Source organism: Neofelis nebulosa, chromosome 3 (genome assembly GCF_028018385.1).
Source record: "Neofelis nebulosa isolate mNeoNeb1 chromosome 3, mNeoNeb1.pri, whole genome shotgun sequence".
NCBI lineage: Eukaryota > Metazoa > Chordata > Mammalia > Carnivora > Felidae > Neofelis > Neofelis nebulosa.
The window spans coordinates 107,931,266-107,956,951 of NC_080784.1; the positions used below are offsets into that span (position 1 = coordinate 107,931,266).

Consider the following 25,686-nt stretch of genomic DNA (forward strand, 5'->3'; position numbering starts at 1 on the left):
CACAGAACCCTATGCGGGGTTTAATCCCATGAACCGTGAGATCACGACCTGAGCTGAAATCAAGAGTTGGATGCTTAACCGACTAAGCCACCCAGGCACCCCAGCGATGGCCATTAACTTATGTAGAGACATTTTTGAGCATTGCCAGAGGTCCAAAATAACCTCTTAGGTTTTTCTGATACCTGAGGACACATCTTCCTAAGAGATGCACAAAATCAATCAATATCAAGCACAGATGCTCACAGGCACAGTTCTAAGCTATGGTGGCTTGATGCTGAGATGCTGAGTATCATTCCAGTGGAAGGAGCTTGGTGGTCCCACTCTTGGTTTCCAGGATGTGCACTGCCTTTATGACAGCTTACTATAAAATGAACACTAAATGCTATTTCTTCCTTTTGCCTTTTTTCAAACAAACAAAAAACATCATCTTCGGATTTCTTTCATTTAACAGGTACTAATATAGGTCTTTCAAAAGAATAAATGGCATAATCTGAACTTTCAAAAATCAGGGGCTACCTAAATGTAATACCATACTACTTTCAGTTATTATGCTTCCTTAGACTCCTCTGGATTATAAATGTCTTTCAGACGTCCCTTATTCTTATGACCTTGAGAGTTTCAAGGAATACTGCTCAGGTATGGTGTGCAATGAATTTCCCTCTATTCATGTTTGTCTGATGATTTTTCTTTCTTTTTTTTGTATTTTTCTCTTTTTTTAATTTTATTTATTTATTTTTTTTAAATTTCAATCCAAACTAGCATATAGTGCAACAATGATTTCAGGAGTAGATTCCTTAGTGCCCCTTACCCATTTAGCCCATCCCCTCTCCCACAACCCCTCCAGTAACCCTCAATTTGTTCTCCATATTTATGAGTCTCTTCTCTCAATATGTTTTTCCCCCTCCCTGTTTTTATATTATTTTTGTTTCCCTTCCCTTATGTTCATCTGTTTTGTTTCTTAAAGTCCTCATATGAGTGAAGTCTTATGATTTTTGTCTTTCTCTGAGTGACTAATTTCACTTAGCATAATACCATCCAGTTCCATCTACATAGTTGCAAATGGCAAGATTTCATTCTTTTTGATTGCTGAGTAATACTCCATTGTGTGTGTGTGTGTGTGTGTGTGTGTGTGTGTGTGTGTGTGTATATATATATATATATATATATATATATATATATATATACATATACATATACCACATCTTCTTTGTCCATTTATCCATCTATGGACATTTGGGCTCTTTCCATGCTTTGGCTATTGTTGATAGTGCTGCTATAAACATGGGGGTGCATGTGTCCTTTCAAAACAGCACACCTGTATCCCATGGATTAATGCCTAGTAGTGCCATTGCTGGGTCATAGGGTAGTTCTATTTTTAGTTTTTTTGAGGAACTTCCATGCTGTTTTCCAGAGTGGCTGCAGCAGCTTACATTCCCACCAACAATGCAAAAGAGATCCTCTTTCTCTGCATCCTCGCCAACATCTGTTGTTGCCTGAGTTGTTAATGTTAGCCATTCTGACAGGTGTAAGGTGGTATCTCATGGTGGTTTTGATTTGTATTTCCCTGGTTATGAGTGATGAGCATTTTTTCATGTGTTGGTTGGCCATCTGGATGTCTTCTTTGGAGAAGTGTCTATTCATGTCTTTTGCCCATTTCTTCACTGGATTATTTGGTTTTTTGGGTGTTGAGTTTGATAAGTTCTTTATAGATTTTGGATACTAACCCTTTATCTGATATGTCATTTGCAAATATCTTCTCCAATTCTGTCAGTTGCCTTGTAGTTTTGCTGATTGTCTCCTTCGCTGTGCAGAAGCTTTCTATTTTGATGAGGTCCCAGTCTGATAATTTTTCTAATAATCGGACTAAGGTCATGGTGATACTGGAGACAGGAAGTTCTCTGTGCAAGAGCTCTCAATCACCCATTGGTGCCAGGTTCTTGACTTTACTGAAAGAAATAATTCAAGGAAATGTCAAAGTAAAACATAAAAAAGCTTTATTGCAAAGCAAAAAGTACACACTTGAGAGGGGAGTGTGGGTGCACTTAGAGGATCTGAGTCATGCCAGGTATATGTGGGATTCTGGTTCCTATAGGCAGTTGTAATCATGGGATGGAATATCCATATAGGGTTCTGGAAAGAGGCGGGGATTTTTAAGAATTCTCTATGTCATTACACCTGCTGTATAACAGTAACTATGCATAGGTGCAGTCTGAATTGTTTTGCTTATACTCCAAATGTACTCAGGATATACTAAGAGTCTGCTAGCATCCCCAATAGAGGGATGATTCTCCATCAAGCTAACTGGGACTTCATGTGTGTGCCTGATGGCAGTTGAGGAACCTTGTGGTATTTCTGGGGCTTCTCATGGTCACACCTCCTCTATATTGTCTTTCTCCCTCAGACAGTCGAAACCCTTACTGTGATCCCAGGTCGAGTGACTAGCATGTTATACCTGCTGACAAAATTCTTCCTAATATTATTACAATACTAATTTACCCTGAATTTCTAGCATCATGTTGCACATGCCTATCACACTATGCGTCTTAGAACTTGTTATTTAATACTCAAATATGCTTCCTATTAAAAAGTAGTTATTCTACTTCAAAAAAATTATGTCATGGGGTATTATCAAAGATAGATGCTTAAATCAATCTTAATTTGCAAAATAAAATACACAATGACCCATTATTTCTTATCCAAAATTTTTTTGCAACTTAATTAGCTAGTAAGAATGCATTGGTTAAAAGATAAATTAGCACTGAAAAAAAAACAGCTTGTGGTTGTGAAACTATAAATAATTTCACATTAACTTAATACTTCCAAAAAGCATGAATTATTGGAAGGCAAGAGTCACAAAAAGATACTGCACAAAATTAGAGCACTTTTAGTTGCATTATTTGCAAAATTTTAGGTTTTATAACAGAAAAAATAAGGATTTCTCTCAGCCTTGGGACCTTTATTGTAAAATATTTCTACTTTGCTTTTAAGATGCGGGTTTTTCTCTATTATTTAATTATCAGATTGTGTGAAAAGATGCAACTGTCCATTTTGTAACGTTGTCAATAACTTTGTGGCAAGTGTCGGAAAGACAATAACATCAAATGGTGGTGAGCCAACAAAATGGGTACAGAAATGGATTTCTGTTCTCCTGCAGTGATAGGCTGTAACTGAACCTGTATGAGGGCCTGCAAGGTGAAAGAGTTTCCAGGAGGTCTACAAACCATGACTTCCACAAAAGTGATATCCTCTGATTGATGTATTCTATAGAAAGGAATTTGTGAGAAAGGTGGTATGTTAGGGATATTAAAATCAGTTTTTCTTGTCAGAAATAAATGTTGCACAGCCTTCTTGGCCCTTGCTAACATATTGTAGACCTGGGTTTTCAAGGTATTTGTATTTCATGGTATTGTATGTAAGACAATGTTTTTAAAATTAAAATTAATTACTGTCCACAACCTAAATCAACCGAGAAAAAAGTGGACATTGGTAATTAATTGTTCCTAGAACTACTACATAAAAAAGAACTTTCTTCTCTAGGTTAGACTTCAAACTTCACTTGTAGATTCAATCTACCAAAAACTGGATTTTCATACCTTGTGTTTTAACCAGAAACTTGGAATACCTTCCATGTCACTTAGTGCCATGAGAGTTGTTTTGATGGAATAGAACTCAGTAAGACCAACATGGTGTGTGATGTCAATGGTCGTTTCAGCAACAAATGTTTGTTCAACAAATAAATTGATTAAAGACCAGAAGAAACCTAACTTCCCATCATATTTTGTAGACATCAAATAATCCATACATAGCAAACTTGAACAGATTTTAACATCTTCAAATCATTTCTTTCTAAGATAGAAGAAAGTTACAACAATCTTCTCCACAATCAGAATTTGTATACATCCCTTTTATTGCATTCTATTCATCAAAGAAAATTGCATGGCGAGCACAGAATAAAGGGTTGAGGGCAACACTGTCCCTGAGGAGAGGAGCTGCAAACATTTGTGGCCATTTTGAATAAACCATGCCCACTGATGAAGGCATCAGTATAAGTATGCAGATGTCACTATTCAGGATTTTATTTTCTGAGCCAAAGCTGTTAAATTCCCACTACTCTCCTACTATTTTCTCCCTATTTTGACCCACTATCTAATCTACATTATATTCTTATGAGAAGAACATTATTTGGATTATTTTCTTTCCTTTGTCATTAAGACAACTAAAAACCAAAAGGCAGCCGCTCAAGATATAAATAATATGTTTGCAGTACAAAAACTTCATTTTATTTTTTCCTCAATTAAATCTGGGAAATGTGTAAATGTCCTAGAACAAAATATTTTAAACATGCATTGGGTTGTTTTAGTGGAAGAAGCCGGACACAACAGGCCATATATTGCATGATTCCACTTATATGAAATGCTCAGAATAGAGAATTCCATAGAGCTAAAAATAGGTAGTTAAAATAAAAAATAGATGGGTAAAAATAAAAAATAAATAAAATGAAAAATTTTAAAAGATGGATAAAAATAGATGGTTATTAGAGTCTGCTGAGATAGAAAAGTTGTGAGAGACTGTTGTATGAATTTTTTTAGGGCAGTGATGAAAATATTTTAAGATTAGTTGATGTTAATGTTTGCACATCTCTGTGAATATAGTAAAATTTACTGAAGTGAACACTTTACAGACATGAATCTTATGTTATGTGAATTATATTTCCATTAAAAAATATATGCTAGATTCTGGGGTGCCTGGGTGACTCAGTTGGTTAAGCATCTGACTTTGGCTCTGGTCATGAGCTCATGGTTTGTGAGTTTGAGCCCCCCATCAGTCTCTGTGCAGATGGCTCAGAGCCTGGACCCTGCTTCAGATTCTCTCTCTCTCTCTCTTTCTCTCTCTCTCTCTCTCTCAAAAATAAACACTTAATTTTTGAAAATAGTAATAAATAAAAACTATATGCTGGATTGTTTCATGATGAATGTTGCAATATCTTTTAAAAGACCATTGTTGTACTTTCTAATTAAAAAGGACATTTTAATTTTTTAGTGATTCAGCAAAGTTGAATGATGTGTCAGATCAGCAGTTTGACTAGTATCTGTGATTATATGTCTATAAAATGAACATGTAGTCTGCTAGATAATAATATTAATTAGTGTCATAAAATCATTGAACAAGGTACTTTTAACAATAGGAAGAATCACAACAAGGTGTTGTAAGATTTGACACTTTTCAATAATTTTAGACTTACTGAAAATCAAAACTAAATTTTAATGTATTTATCTTCATTACAATTTTAGTAATTGATTTTTTCTTAGGGTTTATTGCAAAAAAATCTGTTTATCATAAGCTTATGCTTATTTATGGAAAAAACACTATAGAAAATTACATCTATAGACGATAAACGTTCAGCCATAAATGGTGTATCAGTCAGTACTTACTTAGGAAAATAGAGCAAATGTTTTATGAGAATGGATGATTTACAACAGAAATTAGACCTTACATAAATATAGGACATACTGGGGAAGGGAAAATCTCGGTAATTGAAGGGATTTGGGGGATCAGAGACAGTGAAGGGCTGAAGCATCGGTGAGAGATAATTGGTTTGAGTTTGTAGGAAAGTTCCAGATGCTTTGCATGTCTGACCATCAAAGAAGAATCAGAAAGGGAGAACTCATAGACAGGTGTGTAAAACCTGACAACGCTAAAAAAACTTACAGCCAGATGCTTAGGGAAATTCTGCTGGTCAGTGGAACCAGCAGTTGGGAAGAAAAGCTGAAAGCTGGAGTCAGCTGGCATGTCCACAGTTGCTGTCGCTCTGCCTGAATGTTGTCATCTTCTGAGAGTAATGGTTTCTTCTTACTCACATTCCATTTAGTAGTTAAAAATGAGAACGAAGTGGATGGAATTTTTCATTTCTGTAAATGAATGTTGGGTAAATCAAAATTAAATTGTGCAATAAGGTGTAGTACGATATCATATGTAACACTTAAAATACCAAAAATACTATTCATTGATTATGGTACAAAGGGTTTAAACTGAGTTCATAATGTCATAGCTCCTTTAAAAAAAGACCACGAATATATAAGAATGTTAAAAAAAAATTAATGTGTGCATTGGGAATATAAATGCTCTTTCTATTATATTCTCTAAATTTATTTGCACATTCAAAATATTCTGTAAACATTTAAAAGAAAATTCAGATGGGAAAACTTTATATTTTGGTTTTCACTACATCTTATTATAATCAAAAATATGAAAATAAACATTAAATAATATGGAAATTGTACATTTATATTATAGTCTATTTCATGGTCATTAAAAGAGTGTTTTTAAAATTATATCACAGAGAAATACTTATTTCTTAATGTTAAAGTTAAGCACAATTCAAAATATTCAAATTCCATTCTTAATTATGTATGTATATATATGTATGTGTATGTATATATACTCATATATAATTAAGGATGGAATACCCATATATGTATATATATGCATAAACATACACACATGTATACACACATGTATATAAACATATATATATACAGAACTGCACATACACATATATTAATATGTACTGAAATGCTTAAGAGAATGTATATTTCAGCAGGGCAATTTTGAGATAGTGTGAGGAAACTTCAAAATTATTGCAAGCATTGGAAATGTAATGAACTGCCAACTAAAGGGATGATTTCCCTCACTAGTAAGTAACCCAAACAAAACTTACTACCTACAGGGGTGCCTGGGTGGCTCAGTCGGTTAAGTGTCTGAATTCAGCTCAGGTCTGTGCTCACAGTTCTGTGCTATCAGCACAGATCCCACTTCAAATCCTCTGTCCCCCTCTCCCTCTGCCCCTCCCCACCCTCTCAAAAATAAATAAACATTAAAAAAATTGAAAAAAAAAAAAACCTTACTACCTACAGCAGGAGCTACGGAGAAGATTCATATATTACGTGAAGGTTTTGATCATAAGATCTTCTTTCTAATATTTCAGCCAAATTGCAACAGTACTACCATAATGATACTGAGTTTGATGTTCTTTACCTGATTAGGCAATTAATATGCTGCCAATCAATTTCCTTTATTTATTCACATATTTCATTATAAAGACAGTTGTAAATCTGACTCACTGCAGGCACCATTTAATTTCTAAAACATTTACTCAGCAATATGTACTAAGGACTTTGTGCCAGGCACTATTCAATGCAATGGGGATACCAAGATTGATAAAATGTGATTCCATCCAGTTATTGCTTTTGATGAAATATAAATATAAATATAAATATAAAGTCTGCCAATAACGTGTTGCAAAAATTATTGCTAGGCATTCAAAAACTTAAACATAAAGGGAAACATCACTTTTGAATGTAGAAAGCATTTCCCCCACTTTATGGATCAGTATTCAAGAGATAAAGTTGTGCAGGCTTATTGCAATGCTCACACAATTTCTATGCTATTTATCACTATGGTATTTTGCACGTGTAATTTCCTATTATTCTCTCTCATCACTGACCCTATCTCAGTCACTGTTCAGTTGCAGTTTGGTTCCATGATTATTTGCTCCTTTAGAATTTTTTTTTTCTATAATCTCTAAAAGTTAAGGCATTTTAGCATGTATTAAAGGCTTTGATTAACTGCAAAAATGTCCATAATACACAGTATTCATTAACTAAAAATTACTTGAAACTTATTCATTCATGTAAATATATGATACCTCAAGGCAAATGAGATTAATATAATCCATAAGGGGTGCCTGGGTGGCTCAGTCAGTTAAGCGTCCGACTTCAGCTCAGGTCATGATCTTACAGTCCGTGAGTTTGGGCCCTGCATCAGGCTTGGTGCTGACAGCTCAGAGCCTGGAGCCTGCTTCAGATTCTGTGTCTCCCTCTCTCTCTGCCCCTCCCCTGCTCATGCTCTATCTCTGTCTCAAAAATAAATAGAAACATTAAAAAATTGAAAAATATATAATCCATAAATCATAAGCACATTATTTTTTTTTTAATTTTCCAGTTAGTTAACATACAGTGTAGTCTTAGCTTTAGGAGTAGAACCCAGAGATTCATCACTTATGTATGACACCCAGTGCTCATCCCAACAAGTGCCCTCCTTAATGCCCATTACCCATTTAACTGTTTCCTCCACCCCTCATCGACCCTCAGTTTGTTCTCTGTATTTAAGGGTCTCTTATGGTTTGTCTCCCTTTCTATTTTACCTATTTTTCCTTCCCTTTCCCTATGATCACTTGTTAAGTGTCTCAAATTCCACATATGAGTGAAATCATGTGATATCTGTCTTGCTCTGACTGATTTATTTCACTTAGCATAATGGCCTCCAGTTCCATCCACATTGTTGCAAATGGCAAGATCCCATTCTTTTTCATTGCCGAGTAGTATTCCAGTGTGTGTGTGTGTGTGGGGCTCTTTCCCTAATTTGGCTCTTGTTGATAGTGCTGCTATAAACATTGGGGTACATGTGTCCCCTTTGAATCAGCATTTTTGTATCCTTTGGATAAATTCCTAGTAGTACAATTGCTAAGTCACAGGGCAGTTCTATTTTTAATTTTTTGAGGATCTTCTATATTGTATTCCAGAGTGGCTACACCAGTTTGCATTCCCACCAACAGTGCAATAGGGTTCCCCTTTTTCCACATCATCACCAACATCTGTTGTTTCCTGAGATGTTAATTTTAGTCATTCTGAATGGTGTGAGGTGGTATCTCATTGGGGTTTTGATTTGTATTTCCCAGATGATAAATAATGTTGAGCATCTTTTCGTGTGTCTGGATGTGTCTTGACATCTGGATGTCTTCTTTGAAAATGTGTGTATTCATGTCTTATGCCCATTTCTTCACTGGATTGTTTGTTTTTTGGGTGTTGAGTTTCATAAGTTCTTTATAGATTTTGGATACTAACCCTTTATCCAATATGTCATTTGCAAATATCTTCTCTCATTCCATCCATTGACTTTCAGTTTTGTTGATTGTTTCTTTTGCTGTGCAGAAGCTCTTTATCTTGATGAGGTCCCAATAGTTCATTTTTGCTTTTATTTCTCTTGCCTTCAGAGACTTGTCAAGTAAGAAGTTGCTGTGGTCGAGGTTAAAGAGGTTACTGCCTGTTTTCTCATGTGGAATTTTGATGCTTTTCTATCTCACATATAAGTCTTTCATCCATTTTGAATTCATTTTTGTGTATAGTGTAAGAATGTGGTCCAGTTTCATTCTTCTGCATGTTGCTGTCCAGTACTCCCAGCACCAATTGCTAAGGAGACTGCCTTTTTTCCATTGGATACTCTTTCCTGTTTTGTCAAACAAAAATTAGTTGACCATACATTTATGGGTCCATTTCTGGGTTTTCTATTGTATCCCACTGATCTATGTGTCTGCTTTCATGCCAATACCATACTGTCTTGATGATTACAGCTTTGTAGTATAGGTCAAAGCCTGGGATTGTCATGTCTCCAGCTTTGGTTTTCTTTTGCAACATTACATATTCTTAAATTATATAAGTAAATGAATACTAAGAAAGTCACACTCAACTACATGTCCCTGTGACTGCCAACAGTTAAAAATTATTAGATATATTTTTCAGGGGCAAACAGGGGTTTATAGGACATCGAAGTTGCCACCAATGTGATCTATGTGCTCAGTATGTCCAGAACTGGGGCTGTAGCTAGAGTGGTCAGTGGATAGTAATAGCCAGAAAAGCTGCAGCAATCACAGTGTACAAGTTCTCTCTGCACTTGGCCCCAGCCATCTGGATACCAGAGGCCAAGGGAAATCAGCCTCCTCCCCATTCTGCTTTCCTTCCAGTGTTGTCTTCATATTTATACCATACAAAGAATGCCACAGGAAAGATCCATCTCTGCCCGTAAATTGCCTTGTGCTCCAGGTGACTTAGGTCACAAGAGCCCCTTCCCCTCTCCCCAGTAACCCTGAAGTCATTTAACTCTAAATAACCTCAAACACAGATACCCATCACTCATCCTCGCCCGCATGATGTCCTTTCCACAGAGCTGGTGGTGGGCTGACCAATTTTCTGGCAACAAACATTCCATCCTGAGTTAGACTGCTCAACTTCCTGCTTTCACTCTGGCAATTTGCGATCCTCTATGAGCTTCAGTTTCCTCATTTTTAAAGTGGAGAAAATGGTACCTACTTTAAAGAATTGTTATGGGAATTAAATGAACTCTACCATACATAAAGAACTGAGCAGAGTAGAAGGCCAGAGTAAACTCTCAATAAATGGTAACTCCCATTTCTTTCTATCTCTGTATAGTAAATGAGCCTATGCTTCCTTTAAGCTCAGCTGGGGATAGTTATGCTTCATCATTAACTGCTTGCACACTCATTGGACAGAATTAGCATGTGAAACTAGGAAATCTAAATCTTGGAGAAATAGGTCTGAGAAATTTTTGTGGAGAGATCAGGTGCAATCTATGTTGCCATTTTGTTCTGGAAACAGGAATCAATTTCATATCATGACTTAACTCTCAAAGCCTCAGGAAAAACAAACTTAAATATATTTTTTTTTCATTCAAGCTCACTAATAATCCATTTTTATGCTTGCTAGCATTGGGATATTTGCATGAGAAAGCTTCTTCTAACTGAGTTTTGTTATATCATGTAGCAGAGTTTCTAGATGGGGAAATTCAGCACTAGTCCATGTGTAATAAGCAGAAGAATGAAAGAGTTGACGAAAGACTCTCACTGAATGAGAAAGTCCTCATCAAGAGAAAGGACAGTATAATGTGCCAGTCTGCTTAAAATTTCCTAATATTATTTGGGCAGTTATAATTTTTGGATATTCCTAAAAATCATTATTCACTTTTAAACAATTAGGAATAAGTGTTCTATTACCAGACTTAGCATATCTAAATTAATCATATAAACTAGCAATACATAAAGGAATATTAGTCTCTTTCAGCATATATTTTGAAGCATTGTTTAAAGGATCAGAATACAAATAGATTAGAAATAAAACACAACAACAAAACAACATAAAACAAAAACCCAAAAAACACAAAACTTCAAAGGATAGCCACCTCAGAAGATTCTCAAATTACTTTAGTGTTTTATGACCCTTAGGTCAACATCATAAATCTCTCTAAAGGAGAATCTGTCAATGCTTTAAGTAACTCTAAGAATCATTTCTTTCATGCAGAAATAGAAAGTAATGGCATTTACAATGGGTATAAAAATAATGTTTATCATATATGTGGTTTATTGAAGTTAGATTAACTCTGTTCACAAAGTTTTTAAAACAGTTAAGATACTATGGAATTTTCCATCTATATTAGCATCAAAATAGAATTGCAACAATACTGTTAAAATGATCATTTACTTTTCATGGCACTTTAACTTTTGAGTTCCTTTTTTTTTTCTCTAAAGAGAGAGAGCGCAAGCTGGAGAAAGGGACAGAGGGAGAGAAGGAGAGAGAGAGCATCTTAAGCAGGCTCCATGCTCAGCACAGAACCCAGTGCAGGGCTCAATCCCAAACCCTGGGATCATGACCTGAGCCAAACTCAAGAGTCAGACGCTCAACTGACTGAGCCACCCAGGGTTCCATGAATTCCTATATATATATATATTTCATATATATATATATTTATATTATAAATACTATATATTTATTTATATATATTTCATATATATAATATATTTATAATATTATAAATATTATATATTTATTTATATATCTATTTCATATATCATATATATCTATTATATATATATATATATGTGTGTGTGTGTGTGTGTGTGTGTGTGTGTGTGTACATACAGACCCCTAGAGAGAAAAAATTTGGGAAATCCTATAGAAATCATTGGAGAGGGATTGATTCTGTCAAAGTAGGTCTTTTGAAGAAGTCATCTAGGAAATGGCTACTGGTCAATTGAACATGGCTACCAAAGACATAGACATAATTGTAGCAGTATTGTTTTCTAAATGTAGAAAACCATATAGGGGGTTTCCTATTATATTCCACATCATATGCATTATGTAGCCAAATGAGTTTTTAAAAAAATAGAGGAATACTAGGATCATGGGAATATCTCTCATCTATTTAATGACTTCATAGGCAGCACCAAATTTAGATATTAAAAAAAAAAAGGAAAGGAAAAAAAGAGTCATGAAATACAGTAGTTCAATTGTAATGTTACAAATTGCAGTGATACTTTTGTACTTTTGTCCCTTCCACAAATAGTTATTTCATGCAGAAGCCAAAGTGCCCCTTTAAATTAATGCTCAAATAGTCTTCTTGTCAATCTTAGACCAAACTTCAAGGTCCTTACCATGTTCTACAAGGCATTACATGGTATGCCCCACCACTCTACCTTTGTCAGCCCTCTCATTCCACTCTTATTCTGGCCTCTGCTGTTTATGGAACAATCATTCTTGCCTTTGCCTCAAAGTATTTGGACTGCTATGTCATAGGACAGTCTTCTCCAGATACTTGTGTGGTGTTCTCTAACTTCATGCATTCTGTATTCAAATGTGTCCTATTCAAAGAAATTTTCCCTGTCCTCTGTCTACCCTATCCAAAGCAACCACACACATTCTGCTTCACTGTCTTATCCATCTTCCTTGTCTAGCATTTTTCACTATCTTTCTGCCAATTATATGTATAATGTTCAGGTCCTCTAAATCTCCATGTAAGTTCCATGAAGGTGGGTTCGAGGTTATTTTGCTCAATGAAAGTGGCACTTGACAAAATAAATTACTAAATATTGTTTTTAATTGTTATCAATTATTCAATTTTAGTGAGAGACTGCCTTTAATAGCCTATTTTAGGAGTTTATCCTTAAACAATGCTTCATATTATTTTTACTTGCTAGGTAACTAATAAAAACATTTGCAAAAAGGTGTTTTAGAATTTAGAAATGGTATGTTAAGGTTTTTCCTTAGAAATTAAATATTCAATCATATTGCAGAATGTGTTTTTAAACAGTCTTTGTTTTCACATGTCTTATCAGTTATAAAAATGAGTTAAATATAATAAATATCTCTTTAATTGAATTACTCAAGACTGAATCAGTCAAATCTCAAGAGACTTTGTAATTTCACGCACAAGCTAAATTGTATTATGCTTTGCTTAATGGAGCTAAAAATTTGGTGATCACAGTTAATTATGACTACTTGTTATGCTAATTACAAACATTGATTTAAAGTGACTAGGGTCTGATTTTTTGAAGCAGTTATTTTCCAATATATTACTTCTTTAAATGCTATTAAATTCTAGTGTGTTTCTTTTTTATAGAACTTATTGTCAAATTGGCTAACATACAGTGTGTAAAGTATGCTCTTGGTATTTGGGGTAGATTTCCTGTAGTTCAATGCTTCCACACAACACCCAGTTGTCATCCTTAGTATTTGGATATTTATTTCATTTACTTGAGTTATCTAAATTTGAATGATTAGAAGGTTTTTAGTACAGAGGTATACAAACATATTTTTTACATTGTGAGATAGAAAAATATTAAAAGATGAGGCAATGTCTATATGATAAAGTTCCGAATGTACTTTATATCTTATCAAAATTCACAATCAATGTCAGTTTATCTATTTTGGAAAATCACATTTCAAAAAGACACATAGTGTGCTCGCTTCAGCAGCACATATGCTAAAAAAAAGACACATAAGTAATTGAAAAGAGGTTTTTAGCTAAGCTATTTATATAAATAATAAATGATAAAATACTAACATAAAAATGCTATATTGCATACCTAATGAAAAGAACTAATTATTATTATTGATTTAAGATATAGTATCTAAATTATAGTGCGACTTTCTACCTACTTTTTTAAATCAAGTGTTTCATATAACAAAATCAATACACCATTTTAAAACATACTTTTCCCAAGATTTGACAATAGACATGGAGCCTTCCATTCTTCTCCTGGTTCTACTGGAAGGTGTTTGATGGAATGTTAATTTCTTGAAGTACTGTGGTATATTTGATACTCCATAATTAATAGTATAATCGACAATTATATCAGAAAAACAAAAATTAACATGAACAAATTAACATTATTTAGCCTCTAGGGTCTTTTATCTTTTATATATATATCTTTTATATATATATATATATTTTATTATATATTATATTATATTATATATTATATATCTTCTATATATCTTTTATATATGTATAATACATATATGTATTACACATATATGTATTATACATATTTTATATATATATATGTATACACACACACACACACACACACACACACACACACACATATTATCTTTCACCATTTCCCAGGGAAGAGGACTGAGTTCACATCAAAGATTTCGGGATTTTCGGGAATTTAAGGATAGGTCCCATAATTATTATTGACCATTGAGTACTGTGCACATCCCATTTGCCTACATCTTGAATATAACTGTCTATTGCCTTTATTCTATGCCTTTGGTGTATGGGTGCCAGAAACTTCTCTTTAGTTCACAAGTCTTCAGATGAAGAACAAGTATAACAAAGGAAAGAACCCAAGGAGCCCTTGAGTGCCTGGATCAAATTTAGCTTTCAAGTTCCTATGTAATAAACAAGACTGTGGCTATACTGGCAAGACACTTTTGTTTGCAGAAGGGAGAAACAGTGTGTATTTAATGTGAAAGGAAACATTTGTTACCAAAGGAAAGAAGATAGATACCTAAAAATTACCCACAAATACTGTGGTATACTACTTATTAAGGTGATGTCTATGTTCCCCACCTTCCCCTTATACTACTATTCTATACTACTCTACCTTGAGCCTGAAAGTTTTGTGCCTACTTTGACCAGAAAAATGCTATGATTTAACTTCTAATGGTAGGTCACAAAAGGCCATAAAATTTCTGCCTGTTTCACAAGAAAACTCATTATTGGGGCCTATAGCCCCTGCTCTATGACAATACCATATGGAGAGGCCACATACAGGCATTCTGATGGATAGTTCCAGCTGAACAAGCCTCTGCTTCATAATTTTTATTAGATACTAGACAATGTAAATTTCACACTGTTGAGGGCTGGATCTTTCTGGCAGAGTAAAGATCCTTGCAGGGCACCTTGATCCTTTCAAGACTTCTTAAAAACTTCATGTGGGTTGGGGCGCCTGGGTGGCGCAGTCGGTTGAGCGTCTGACTTCAGCCAGGTCACGATCTCGTGGTCCGTGAGTTCGAGCCCCGCGTCAGGCTCTGGGCTGATGGCTCGGAGCCTGGAGCCTGTTTCCGATTCTGTGTCTCCCTCTCTCTCTCTGCCCCTCCCCCGTTCATGCTCTGTTTCTCTCTGTCCCAAAAATAAAAAAAAAAAAAAAAAAAAAAAAAACGTTGAAAAAAAAAAAAAACTTCATGTGGGCAAATGTGAATTAGCTTTTTCCTTTGGGCAAGTTTTGCCTTACTTTTTCCTTGGGTCTCTACTGAAAGTAGAGTTTCACAAGTATTCCCAGAAAATTCTAATTTCTTTTTTTTTTAATGTTTCTTTATTTATTTTGAGAGAGAGAGAGAGAGAGAGAGAGAGAGAGAGAGAGAGTCCCAAGAAGGCTCCATGCTGTCAGCACAGGGCCTGACAGGGGGCTCCATCTCACGACCCGTAAGATCATGACCTGAGCTAACATCAAGAGTCGGATGTTCAACTGACTGAGCCACCCCCTCTGCCCCGAGAATTCTAATTTTTAACTGTTCCAAACTTAAAAGTCTCCTAGTCCTGTTGGGATTCTTGGAAACTTGTATATTTCCTCCATCATTCTTTGGTTGGCCTCATATATTTTAACCTTATGCATGTAGGACTTAATACTAGTAGCAGAATCTAGAGAACACTTATGCAAAGTTCTGGAGCACTTGAATCACCTTTCTCTGCAGTTACTATGCCTAGCAATGGCCTCAGCATCTCCTAACTCCTGTCTCTCCTCAATTCAGCAAGGTTTCCAGGCTTTTCATAGGTGTTCCCTCCATGTGTAAGTGAACCAACATGAGTTCTCTCCTTGGTGAGCCAGAAACTGCACCAAGTTGGAGTTAAGTCGGATGCTAAACCAACTGAGCCACCCAGGCACCCTTACTTGTACACAATTTTCAACTAATTCATAATGGCCTTCCTTTTAGTAATAACATTTCACATCTATGCATAAGTATTTGTGCTCTTCACTTTGATATGTACATTATCTGAAGGCAAAATCTATTGCATTTGCAGAAGTAGAGTTGGAAAGCCTACCAAAAATAAGCCAAACAGATATATAAACAGAAGTTTCAGCTCAGGAATTATACAAGCATTTTTTATATTTAGTTAGTATGCCACAAAACGGTCACAGCCATTGTATACTCCTATAGAAAGACTGATGAATTCTATATTTAAAATTAGTTTCAAAAAGGTAAGTATGTATTTTTCTGAATAAACTCTTGATAATTTCCATAAGGCACCGCTCTTCTCTTTCACTGTTTCCTCCTGGCTGCTTTCAACAAATTTGATCTTTTTTTTCATTTCTTGATGTCCTAATTTTTGCACCTCTATTTGTCATTCCTCACTGATTTAGTTAACCTCAAATAGTACTCATAATTGAGCTGTCAGAACCAAGAGCTGAGTAATAGCTAGGAAAACCAAATAGAGACTTCTTATTGTGGTAAAGTAGGTAGTACTTTTCCTAACTCAGGAACACTGTCCGCAACAAATTCCATATGTAACTGTTTGTCTATTTTAGGCAATGCAGGCACACTGTCCATTGATCAGAGTATTTTGTTCAGTATCTTAAAAGTAATTACACCAGTTGGACTGCATCTTTTGTTAGTACACAGCTTGCAGAGAAACAGTGATAAAAGGCATTTGGCCATTCTAAATTTAACGTGCGCTTTATTCTTTATATCATGTAGTACTTTCCTTCTGAAATGTATATCCCAAACATCAAACTTTAACTATCAGTAATGATAATGTCTCATGGGACCCAGAAGAAACAAGAAAATGCTGTGGATTCCAAGAGAAACTTGAAGACTGACAAGAAATTTGAATTGAGCAAGGCCATTAGCATTTAAAAAAATGAGCTGTTTTCAAACATGTATTTTAGCAAATTTATATACAACAATCATAAAAAATGAAAAATGAGGTTCTTATCTGCTAGAGTAGGTAAAATCAGTTTGGGGTTTTACAGCCAAAATACTTTCCTATGAACTGATAAATAGCTCTCTCCTTCCAACCATCACTCCACCTTTAAAAATATAATAAATACAATTAATGCCACAATTGTTATTGCTAACAAGGGAGTTATTTTTTAGTATGGTTTGTTGTTGCTGTAATAAAATACTTCCACGAGTGAATGATTTACAATAATAGGTAAACTATTATGTACAATATTATTATGTACAATAGGTATATTATCACGCACAATACAGTACAATAGTCAAGAGCACATGCTGTCTCTGGATCCAGACTGGATTCAATTACTGGTTCTGACATTTACCAGCTGTGTGATCTTAGGCATCTCACCTAACCTCACTGTACTTCAGTTTCCCATCTGTAAAAAATAATAATAATAATTTAAAAAAATGATTATCACCCCGTATTTACCTCATTGGGTTTTCCCGAAATTATACATTTATAAATATAAGCGAAATGCTTAGAACAGCACCTGGTAAATGCTAAGCACTAGGAGAGTTTGCTTCTATCATTATTACTATTATGCTGTTTTCATAATCATCCTGATGAAGAACAACCAGAGTGCTGCCCTGCTTTGTCATGACTACTAAGGAAGATGCCATTGGAAAATAATTCAGGAGCCTCTCGACGGCGGCAGTGGCTATCAAGAGGCGACGATCAACGTGCGAGATCAACGCTCGCAACCCCGGGCCTGACGCCGGGCAGGGGCGCGGCGCTCGATTTCCTTTCCTGCCTCCGCCGTCCCCCTGGTGCGCATGCTCAGTCCTGCTCGGCCCTTGCCTTTGATTTATTTCTTTCTGGGCGGCCGCGGCGACCCGGGACCGGCTCAGGGATGGGAAGTGAAGCCCCCGGAGCTGCGGCAGCGGCGGCGCTGTGAGGAGCAGCCAGGGGGAGGCAGCTGCGGCTCGTCGGTGAGTATCTGGGAGGCGCTACCATGGCGTTTCGTAAGAAGAGCACCAAGAACCCCCCAGTCCTGAGCCACGAATTCATCCTGCAGAATCATGCGGACCTCGTCGCCTGTGTGGGGATGTTCTTCGTGCTGGGGCTTATGTTCGAGGGAACAGCAGAAGCGTCTATCGTTTTTATTACTCTTCAGCACAGCGTTACCTTCCCTGCAGCAGAAGACCGAGCCACAGAATCAAAGTTCCTTTACTATTACGGCATCAAAGACCTGGCCACGGTTTTCTTTTACATGCTAGTGGCAATCATCATTCACGCCACAATTCAGGAGTATGTGTTGGATAAAATTAACAGGCGAATGCAGTTCCCCAAACCGAAACAAAGCAAATTTAATGAATCTGGTCAGTTCAGTGTATTCTACCTTGTCTCTTGTATTTGGGGCACATTCATTCTAATTTCTGAAAACTGTCTGGCAGACCCAACTCTCTTATGGAGGGCTCATCCCCATAATATGATGACATTTCAGATGAAGTTTTTCTACATATCACAGTTGGCTTACTGGTTTCATGCCTTCCCCGAACTCTATTTCCAGAGAACCAAAAAGCAAGATATCCCTCGTCAACTTGTCTACATTGGCCTTCACCTCTTTCACATTGCTGGAGCTTACCTCTTGTACTTGAACCATCTAGGACTCGTTCTCTTGATGATGCATTATTTCGTGGAATTACTTTCCCACATTTGTGACCTGTTTTATTTTAGCGATGAAAAGTATCAGAAAGAGGTTTCTCTATGGGCAATTGTGTTTATTTTGGGTCGACTTGTGACTTTAATTGTTTCTGTACTGACTGTTGGCTTTCACCTGGCCGGAGGGCAGAATCGGAATCCGGATGGCATTACTGGGAACGTAAATGTGTTGGCAGCTAAAATTGCTGTTCTGTCCTCCAGTTGCACTATCCAGGCATACATAACATGGAATTTATTTAATGTTCAACTTCAGAGGTGGATGGAGGAAGATGCTACTCTTCAGGCCCCAAGTGTGAAGAAGAAACGGACCAAAGGGAGGTCTTCTAGAAAAGGGACAGAAAATGGTGTGGCAGCTTCACACAGAGTAGACTCTCCCCATAAAAAGAAAGAGAAATCTTCATAATGAATTGCAAGCTAATCGATTATGGTCCCCAAAGAAGTCTGCTCTTTACTACAAGATACCTTTCTGTGCTAGAGATTTTTCTCTTCTTGAAAATAGTTTGTGCTGTCTTTGGTTTCTGATATTGTACTGTGTAATGTATTTTTTTAAAGGTATTTGAGGAGAGGATGATCATCACGAGTGGAAAAAATTTTGATATAGATTAAGCGACTCATCATCAAATGGTTCAGGGATCACCACCATAATTTGTTTAGTTCCCTTTGAACATTTTCCTAATGATGTGTAGCTATAACTACCAAATTCCGCATATCAGCGGCACAATTTCTGGCTCCTGCTAATCTTTTATAACATTAGCAAGGTGGTCTGTTATAGCAATGTCGTATTTGTTAAAGTTCTCTTTTAGGATAAAGTGGAAATATTATGGAGGTGGAATTCAACTTTGTTACATTTTCAGTATCCTCTCTTACAATTTTTTTTATTTCTATTTTTGTTTTTATTTTTATTTTTTTAGAACTTACAACTGGAGAAAAAATTTGTAAAGCCACCAAAATAATGATGCGTTTTATAGGTAGTGGTTGTTAGTGTTACATCGCCCTTAAAAATAAAAAAAATAAAAAAAAATACTAATGGGGAATGTGTGAAGATTTATTACCATATATTAAATCAAAATATCCTGAATTAATATAAAAGTATTACTGAAGAGGTAAAAACATTCTTGTCCATTGTAAACACTTGTAAACTAGAAATGAAAAAAAATTAAATATTTACTGTAAAAGGAAATCAGACTTAGCTTTTTTTTGCTTTGTTTATTAAAAATTATTCCTAATGAGGCTTGTTATAAGTTTGGTATCCACAGCATCTTGGAAAAATATTGTTTAACCTGTAAATCATTTTGAAAACCAATGCTTACTTGATTAATATCTATAAAAAGAGTGGATAATTCCGTGTGGAAAACACAACACATTAAGTAACTTACAAATTAGGGGGATGTATAGTCTTATGAAAGGCTTTTCAAAAATAATGTTATAATGATAGTGCTGTTTCCATCTTTAATTGGGAAATGTTCATCTGTATGAGCCTTATTTTGGATATGTGTGTATACTAAAGTGTATGTGTATATGTAGATATATAGGTAGTATCTTTACCAAAGCCAATAGAAAGAATGGGCTGTAGTGGGTATTTATTTTATTTATTGCCTTGTCTTAACCTCCATTTTAACCACCATAATGTGAGTGTTTATACTTTTCTTAGGAGACGATGTTTAAAAACTATGCTAGAATAGGGCCATATATATATATTTTAATGTTTTAATGTTTGTTTATTTTTGAGAGAGAGAAAGAGAGAGAGACAGAGTGTGAGTGGGAAGGGAGGGCAGAGAGAGGGAGACCCAGAATCTGTGGCAGGCTCCAAGCTTTGAGCTGTCAGTACAGAGCCTGATGCGGGGCTCAAACTCATGAAATGTTGAGATCGTGACCTGAGCCCAAGTGGGACGCTCAACCCATTGAGCCACCCAGGAACCCCAAGACTATATTTTCTGTTTCTCTCTGTTTTCCCCCACAATGTCTCTCATCTCTCTGCTTTTGATAGCCTGCTGTTGTGGGTAATTCAGCTTTAACAATTATGGGGGTCCTTGAAAATTAAACTTACTATGCTTGTATTACAGAGGAAAGACAGGGGAGCCACTCTTGGCCAATCTTTCTTTTATGTTTGGTTTGAGAAGTGCATAACAAAGCAAGATTGTTTCTTTTTAGGCTATAGAATCCATTGTCCTACTTTTCCCCCTCAATTGCCTAATGCTGTCTTGTTAGTAGCACATGCCTTGAGACCCAAATTACAATAATTCCACTTTAACCAACCATTGTGCAATTGTAAAACAAAGATCTTCGACTTCTGTTTTCTTCTGTCTAGAGTGGTCTTTCTCACTTCCCTTACTTGGAAAGAATTCTAGCCTGTTATTGAAACCCCACTCCTGGTAACAAATTTCTTATCCATTATATACTCATCTGAAAATAAGTGCAGGACTGACTTAAACTGGTAAATGATTACAAGAAAATCGTTATCTTATGTGACTAAAAATGCCAAGAGTTAAATTGGGTTTGACGTTAAATATGATTAAGGCCCAGGTGAATTTCCCTGGGATTCTCTTGACTTTATCCCTCTCAGATTAACTTTCTGCTTGGTAGCAAATGACTACAGCTATTCTAGACTTCATATCTGCACACTACATGGTAGAGAGTAAGAGAGAAAACCAGATTTCTGGAATTCAGAATACTGAGAGTTACCTTTAGTGAACGCATTTAGATAAAGGGGTATACTGGATTGATTGGTCAGGTGAGGTTATATGCTTCACCTGTGGAAAAAGGCACAGCAAATTTCTTGTAAAATATGGGTTCACGAAAGGCAGCAAGGTTACTGAAAGAGAAAAGGGGAAAGATGTCATGTACATCTCAACTATTCGTAAAAATTAAATAAGAGTTGCCAGAGTATAAATGTATGCCAAATATATGATGAAAGCAATGTTACAAATGACATTCTGCAATACAAATTGTTAAGTCCCTCATTAATAGTACACTCCAAAAAAATCGTGCTATAATATATCTCATTGTGACAATTGGGTTCTGTCAAAATGGACCACGTGGAAACAAAATTTCCATTATGATTATGCCAGATATTATTAAAGCAGGCATTTAGTAACCCTATGAAAACTCAACTAATCACCAAAAGTTGCAAAAATCGTAAAAGTATGTGTGATATTTGAATTTAGAGATTCTGTTCTGATTTATTGGCCTCAGTGATTGCCAAACTTTATTCCTTAAATAAGTTTACAAGAATAGATTTACTAGGATGGATTTAAAGTGAATTTTCTTTACAAAAAATATTCTAGCATTTAGCTAAAATTGTATCCCAATTTTTCTTAAACAGTGTAAATGTGTTTCTCAACATACATATTTGTAAAAGACAAGCAAGTTTTAGGTCCTATTATTTTCCTGGGGTCAGTATAATTCTCCATTTCTTTTCAATAAAAATAAGCGATAACCTTGTTTTCCTCATTGACTCTCATAAGTATTTGTTCACCTGTAGAGGAAATGTATAGCCAGTAGTGTATTAACCTGGAATAGATTCAAGAAGATTATTTACAACATTATTTTAAAGCTTTCTTGAAGACAGAATATATTCTGATATTATTTTAATTTGGAAAAACAAGGGAAAATTTTTAAATTCTCAATTAGACTAAATGAGAATCGTTTATATAAAGTAATAAAAGACTACTGATGATTTATACCAGAAATGACATTGGAGCAGTTCCTACGAGGAAGTGCTTTCAGAGAAAGGATGGTTGAGAATGTGGCATATGGAGCAGGCTAGGATTTGGGTACTCGTATTATGGCAGAGGATGCCAGTTGGGCTCTCTGTTGGGAGCCCAAATCACTGTAATCTGGAGATAGAAGGGTGGCTTGGAGGGCAGGAGAGGGTAAACCTTATAAGTGGGTATATGGAGGTAATTGAGATTTAATATCAGATCAGATTTCCGGAGAATTCACAAATACTCCCATCGCTGAATTTCTCTGGAAATAGACGAGTTTTTGTTTTTGTTTTTTTCACTGCTATCTTTCAAACAAACCCATATCCTAGAGGAACTATCCACACTGAATACAATAGTAGTACCTACAAATTCCTATCAAGTATGTAGAAAATTATTCTAAATCTATCATACAAAAAAAAATCACAATCCCAAATATTAGAATTTTCCTCATGATTCCACAGTCATGTGACTGTCTAAATTTTAACATCTAAATCCCTATAAACAAACCTTTTTAAATCCCTGCACCACCGCTGGAAGTTTTAAGTATTCAATACATGTGAAATAAGTCAAAAGTTAGGATATTGCCCAAGGTGATTCACCTGCTTCTTGCTCAATCCTGGCAGGTGCCATCACCGTGTTTGGGGCTACGGCATTGGGTCATGAATCTATTTTTTGTTTGTTTGTTTGTTTTACAATTTGAAAAATACGTTGATGTACAAACTGACCAATAGAGGATATTTACCTAATTTAAGAAATGAAAGTGGAATCTGACATGTGGTTAAAGTTTTGCTTGATTTAAAAATGAACAGTTAAATTAACATCACAGTAACAATATACTAGCATTGCTGTTAAGAGATGTGGCTACTCAATAATTCAGGCAAAATATCTATTTTATTTACTTTTTTTTTTTCTTTAAGTAAGCTCCATGCCCAATATGGGGTTTGAACTCACAACCAGGGAGTAAGAGTTGCATGCTCTACCTGCTAAGCCAGCCAGGCACCCCAGATAAAAAAATCTGTTTTAAATAAAGGGGAAGTGAATATCCCAAATTAAAGGTAAAAATTCCTCAGTTTCAACACCACCAGCACAATTTAACAAATCAAGTCATGTCAGTGCCTAGAATCTCATGATGTGAGAAAACATGAGAAAGCAGAACATTCCTAGTGCCCAGTAGAGATTTCACCTAAGCCATCACAGACTTGCATACCACCATAGAGTTCATATCCCCACCTCTTGCTGGCCTTATTGTTTTATTAATATAAAAAAGCTGTCCCTCAAATGAACCAATAAATACAAAGTTGCCAACAAAAATATTAAAATATACTTTGTAAATTTTAATACTTTTTAAAAAGATGTTTCCAGTTGTATTGATATAAATTCAGCCAAAGAAAGGTAATAATATGATTATAAATAATGGTCAACAAAAGAAATCAGAGTTGTCCTTGCTGTGGTCCTTAGAGCTGTGTGAGCTTTGGAAAACACCTAAGTATTCTAAGTCCTGGATGGCATGTCACTGAAATGACAAAGATGTTTATCTCAAAAAGCTGCTATGAAGATTAAAAATATATGTCTATACACTGTCATAAACTGTGTGTGCATAGACTGATTCATATAATCTATATATATAAACACTTAATGGTCTCATTTAACATATACATATGTGCATTTATGCATACATATATATGCACGTATGCACACACATAAGTAGATATTTCCCCCTATACATTTTCTTGTTTATTTTTTAATAGACTTTACTTTTTAGAGAAGTTTTAGTTTCATAGCAAAATTGAGCAGATAATACAGAGTCCCATATAACTATTAATTCCCTCCCCCACACAACTTTCTCCATTATTAACATATCCCCTGAATTAGTATCATACATAATAGTTGCGTTGTCTAAAAGTCCTCTGTGCTCAATCCAATCATCCTCTCCCCTATTCATTTTTAAACACTATATAAATGTACGGCATTGAGTTTTCCTCTGTCTTAGCAGGAGGAAATGGGAAAGTATGGTGATAGTTCAAGTATAGCAATAGCTCCCTCTGTATCTAGTTGATATTTTATACGGAATCTTTTCCTGAATGTATGATTTATTGTTGACTAAATAATGCACATTACAAATACACATATTACTATATTTAAAACAAGTAGAATTGTCTTCTGAGTAAATGCACTTATTTTCAAGAGTTACTAAATTTATAGTAACTATTAACTATTTTTCCTACATAAATTACAAAATACAAATTATATCATGTGACAACTTTTGAGATATATATATATATATATATATATATAGATATAGATATATATATACTTTTGAGAGAGAGAGTGTGTGTGTATGTATGTATGTGCACAAATGGGAGAGGGGCTGAGGGAGTGGAAGAGAGAGCAACCCAAGCAGGCACTGGACAGTCAGTACAGAGCCCCACGCAGGGCTCCATCTCACTACTATGAGATCATGACCTCAGCCAAAATCAAGCGTTGGATGCTTAACTGACCGAGCCACCCAGGTGCCCAAGATATACAATAATTCTGAAGATAGATCTTTATACTTATTTGAAAACATTGGTCTAGGTACATTATAGTACCAATAAAAACTCAGTTCTTATGTATTCAAAATTACATTTCAGACTGAGTAAATTATCTAAGCATTTACATAGGAAAATTCATGAGAGGATCAACAACCATTTCAGTAGTTATGAGTACTAAACAACAAGCTCCTTGGTACCAAGTAGTATACATTTTTCATCATTGCATTTTCATAAACTGTCTCTAAGTATCTCTTAGATAGTAGTTCTCAGAATTTGGTGAAGTCAATTAAAATAAACTTTTATCTCATAATTAAAACAAATAAGCACACCAAACTTAATATAACATTCCTTTGCTGTCTTTTCTAATATTGACTTCCTTTCCCTTTTACACCCTTTTGCAGTTTTAAGTATTACTTATTGATTTATTGCCTGTCTCCTATGCCAGTTTGAGATCTGGGGTCATGAGTCTTTAAATCACTAGGGTAAAGTTAGCATCTACTACACTGGATGCACACAATAAAAATGTGTAGTCTGACAATGTACTTGATTTGTGGCAGTGAATACATTATTTATTGGCCTACACATAGCTTACAAAAACGAACATATGTAAACTTTAATAATTTGTTCTTCAGCCACATAAATGAAAACCATGGTTCCAAATATGAGACATTTCTTTAGAAATGGCTGAAAGTCAT

At 35.4% G+C, this 25,686-nt stretch overlaps 1 protein-coding gene and 1 long non-coding RNA gene across 2 annotated transcripts in view; both read left to right on the plus strand.

Annotated features, from left to right (window-relative positions):
- LOC131507160 (uncharacterized) overlaps positions 1 to 25,686 on the plus strand; it is a 213,960-nt gene that overhangs the window by 174,208 nt on the left and 14,066 nt on the right. The gene's annotated exons all lie outside the window — the stretch shown is intronic.
- On the plus strand, positions 17,867 to 19,936 carry TRAM1L1 (translocation associated membrane protein 1 like 1). The gene has a single exon (XM_058721524.1). It carries the CDS (start codon positions 18,047 to 18,049, stop codon positions 19,157 to 19,159), a length of 1,113 nt encoding a protein of 370 aa, XP_058577507.1. The 5' UTR covers positions 17,867 to 18,046; the 3' UTR covers positions 19,160 to 19,936.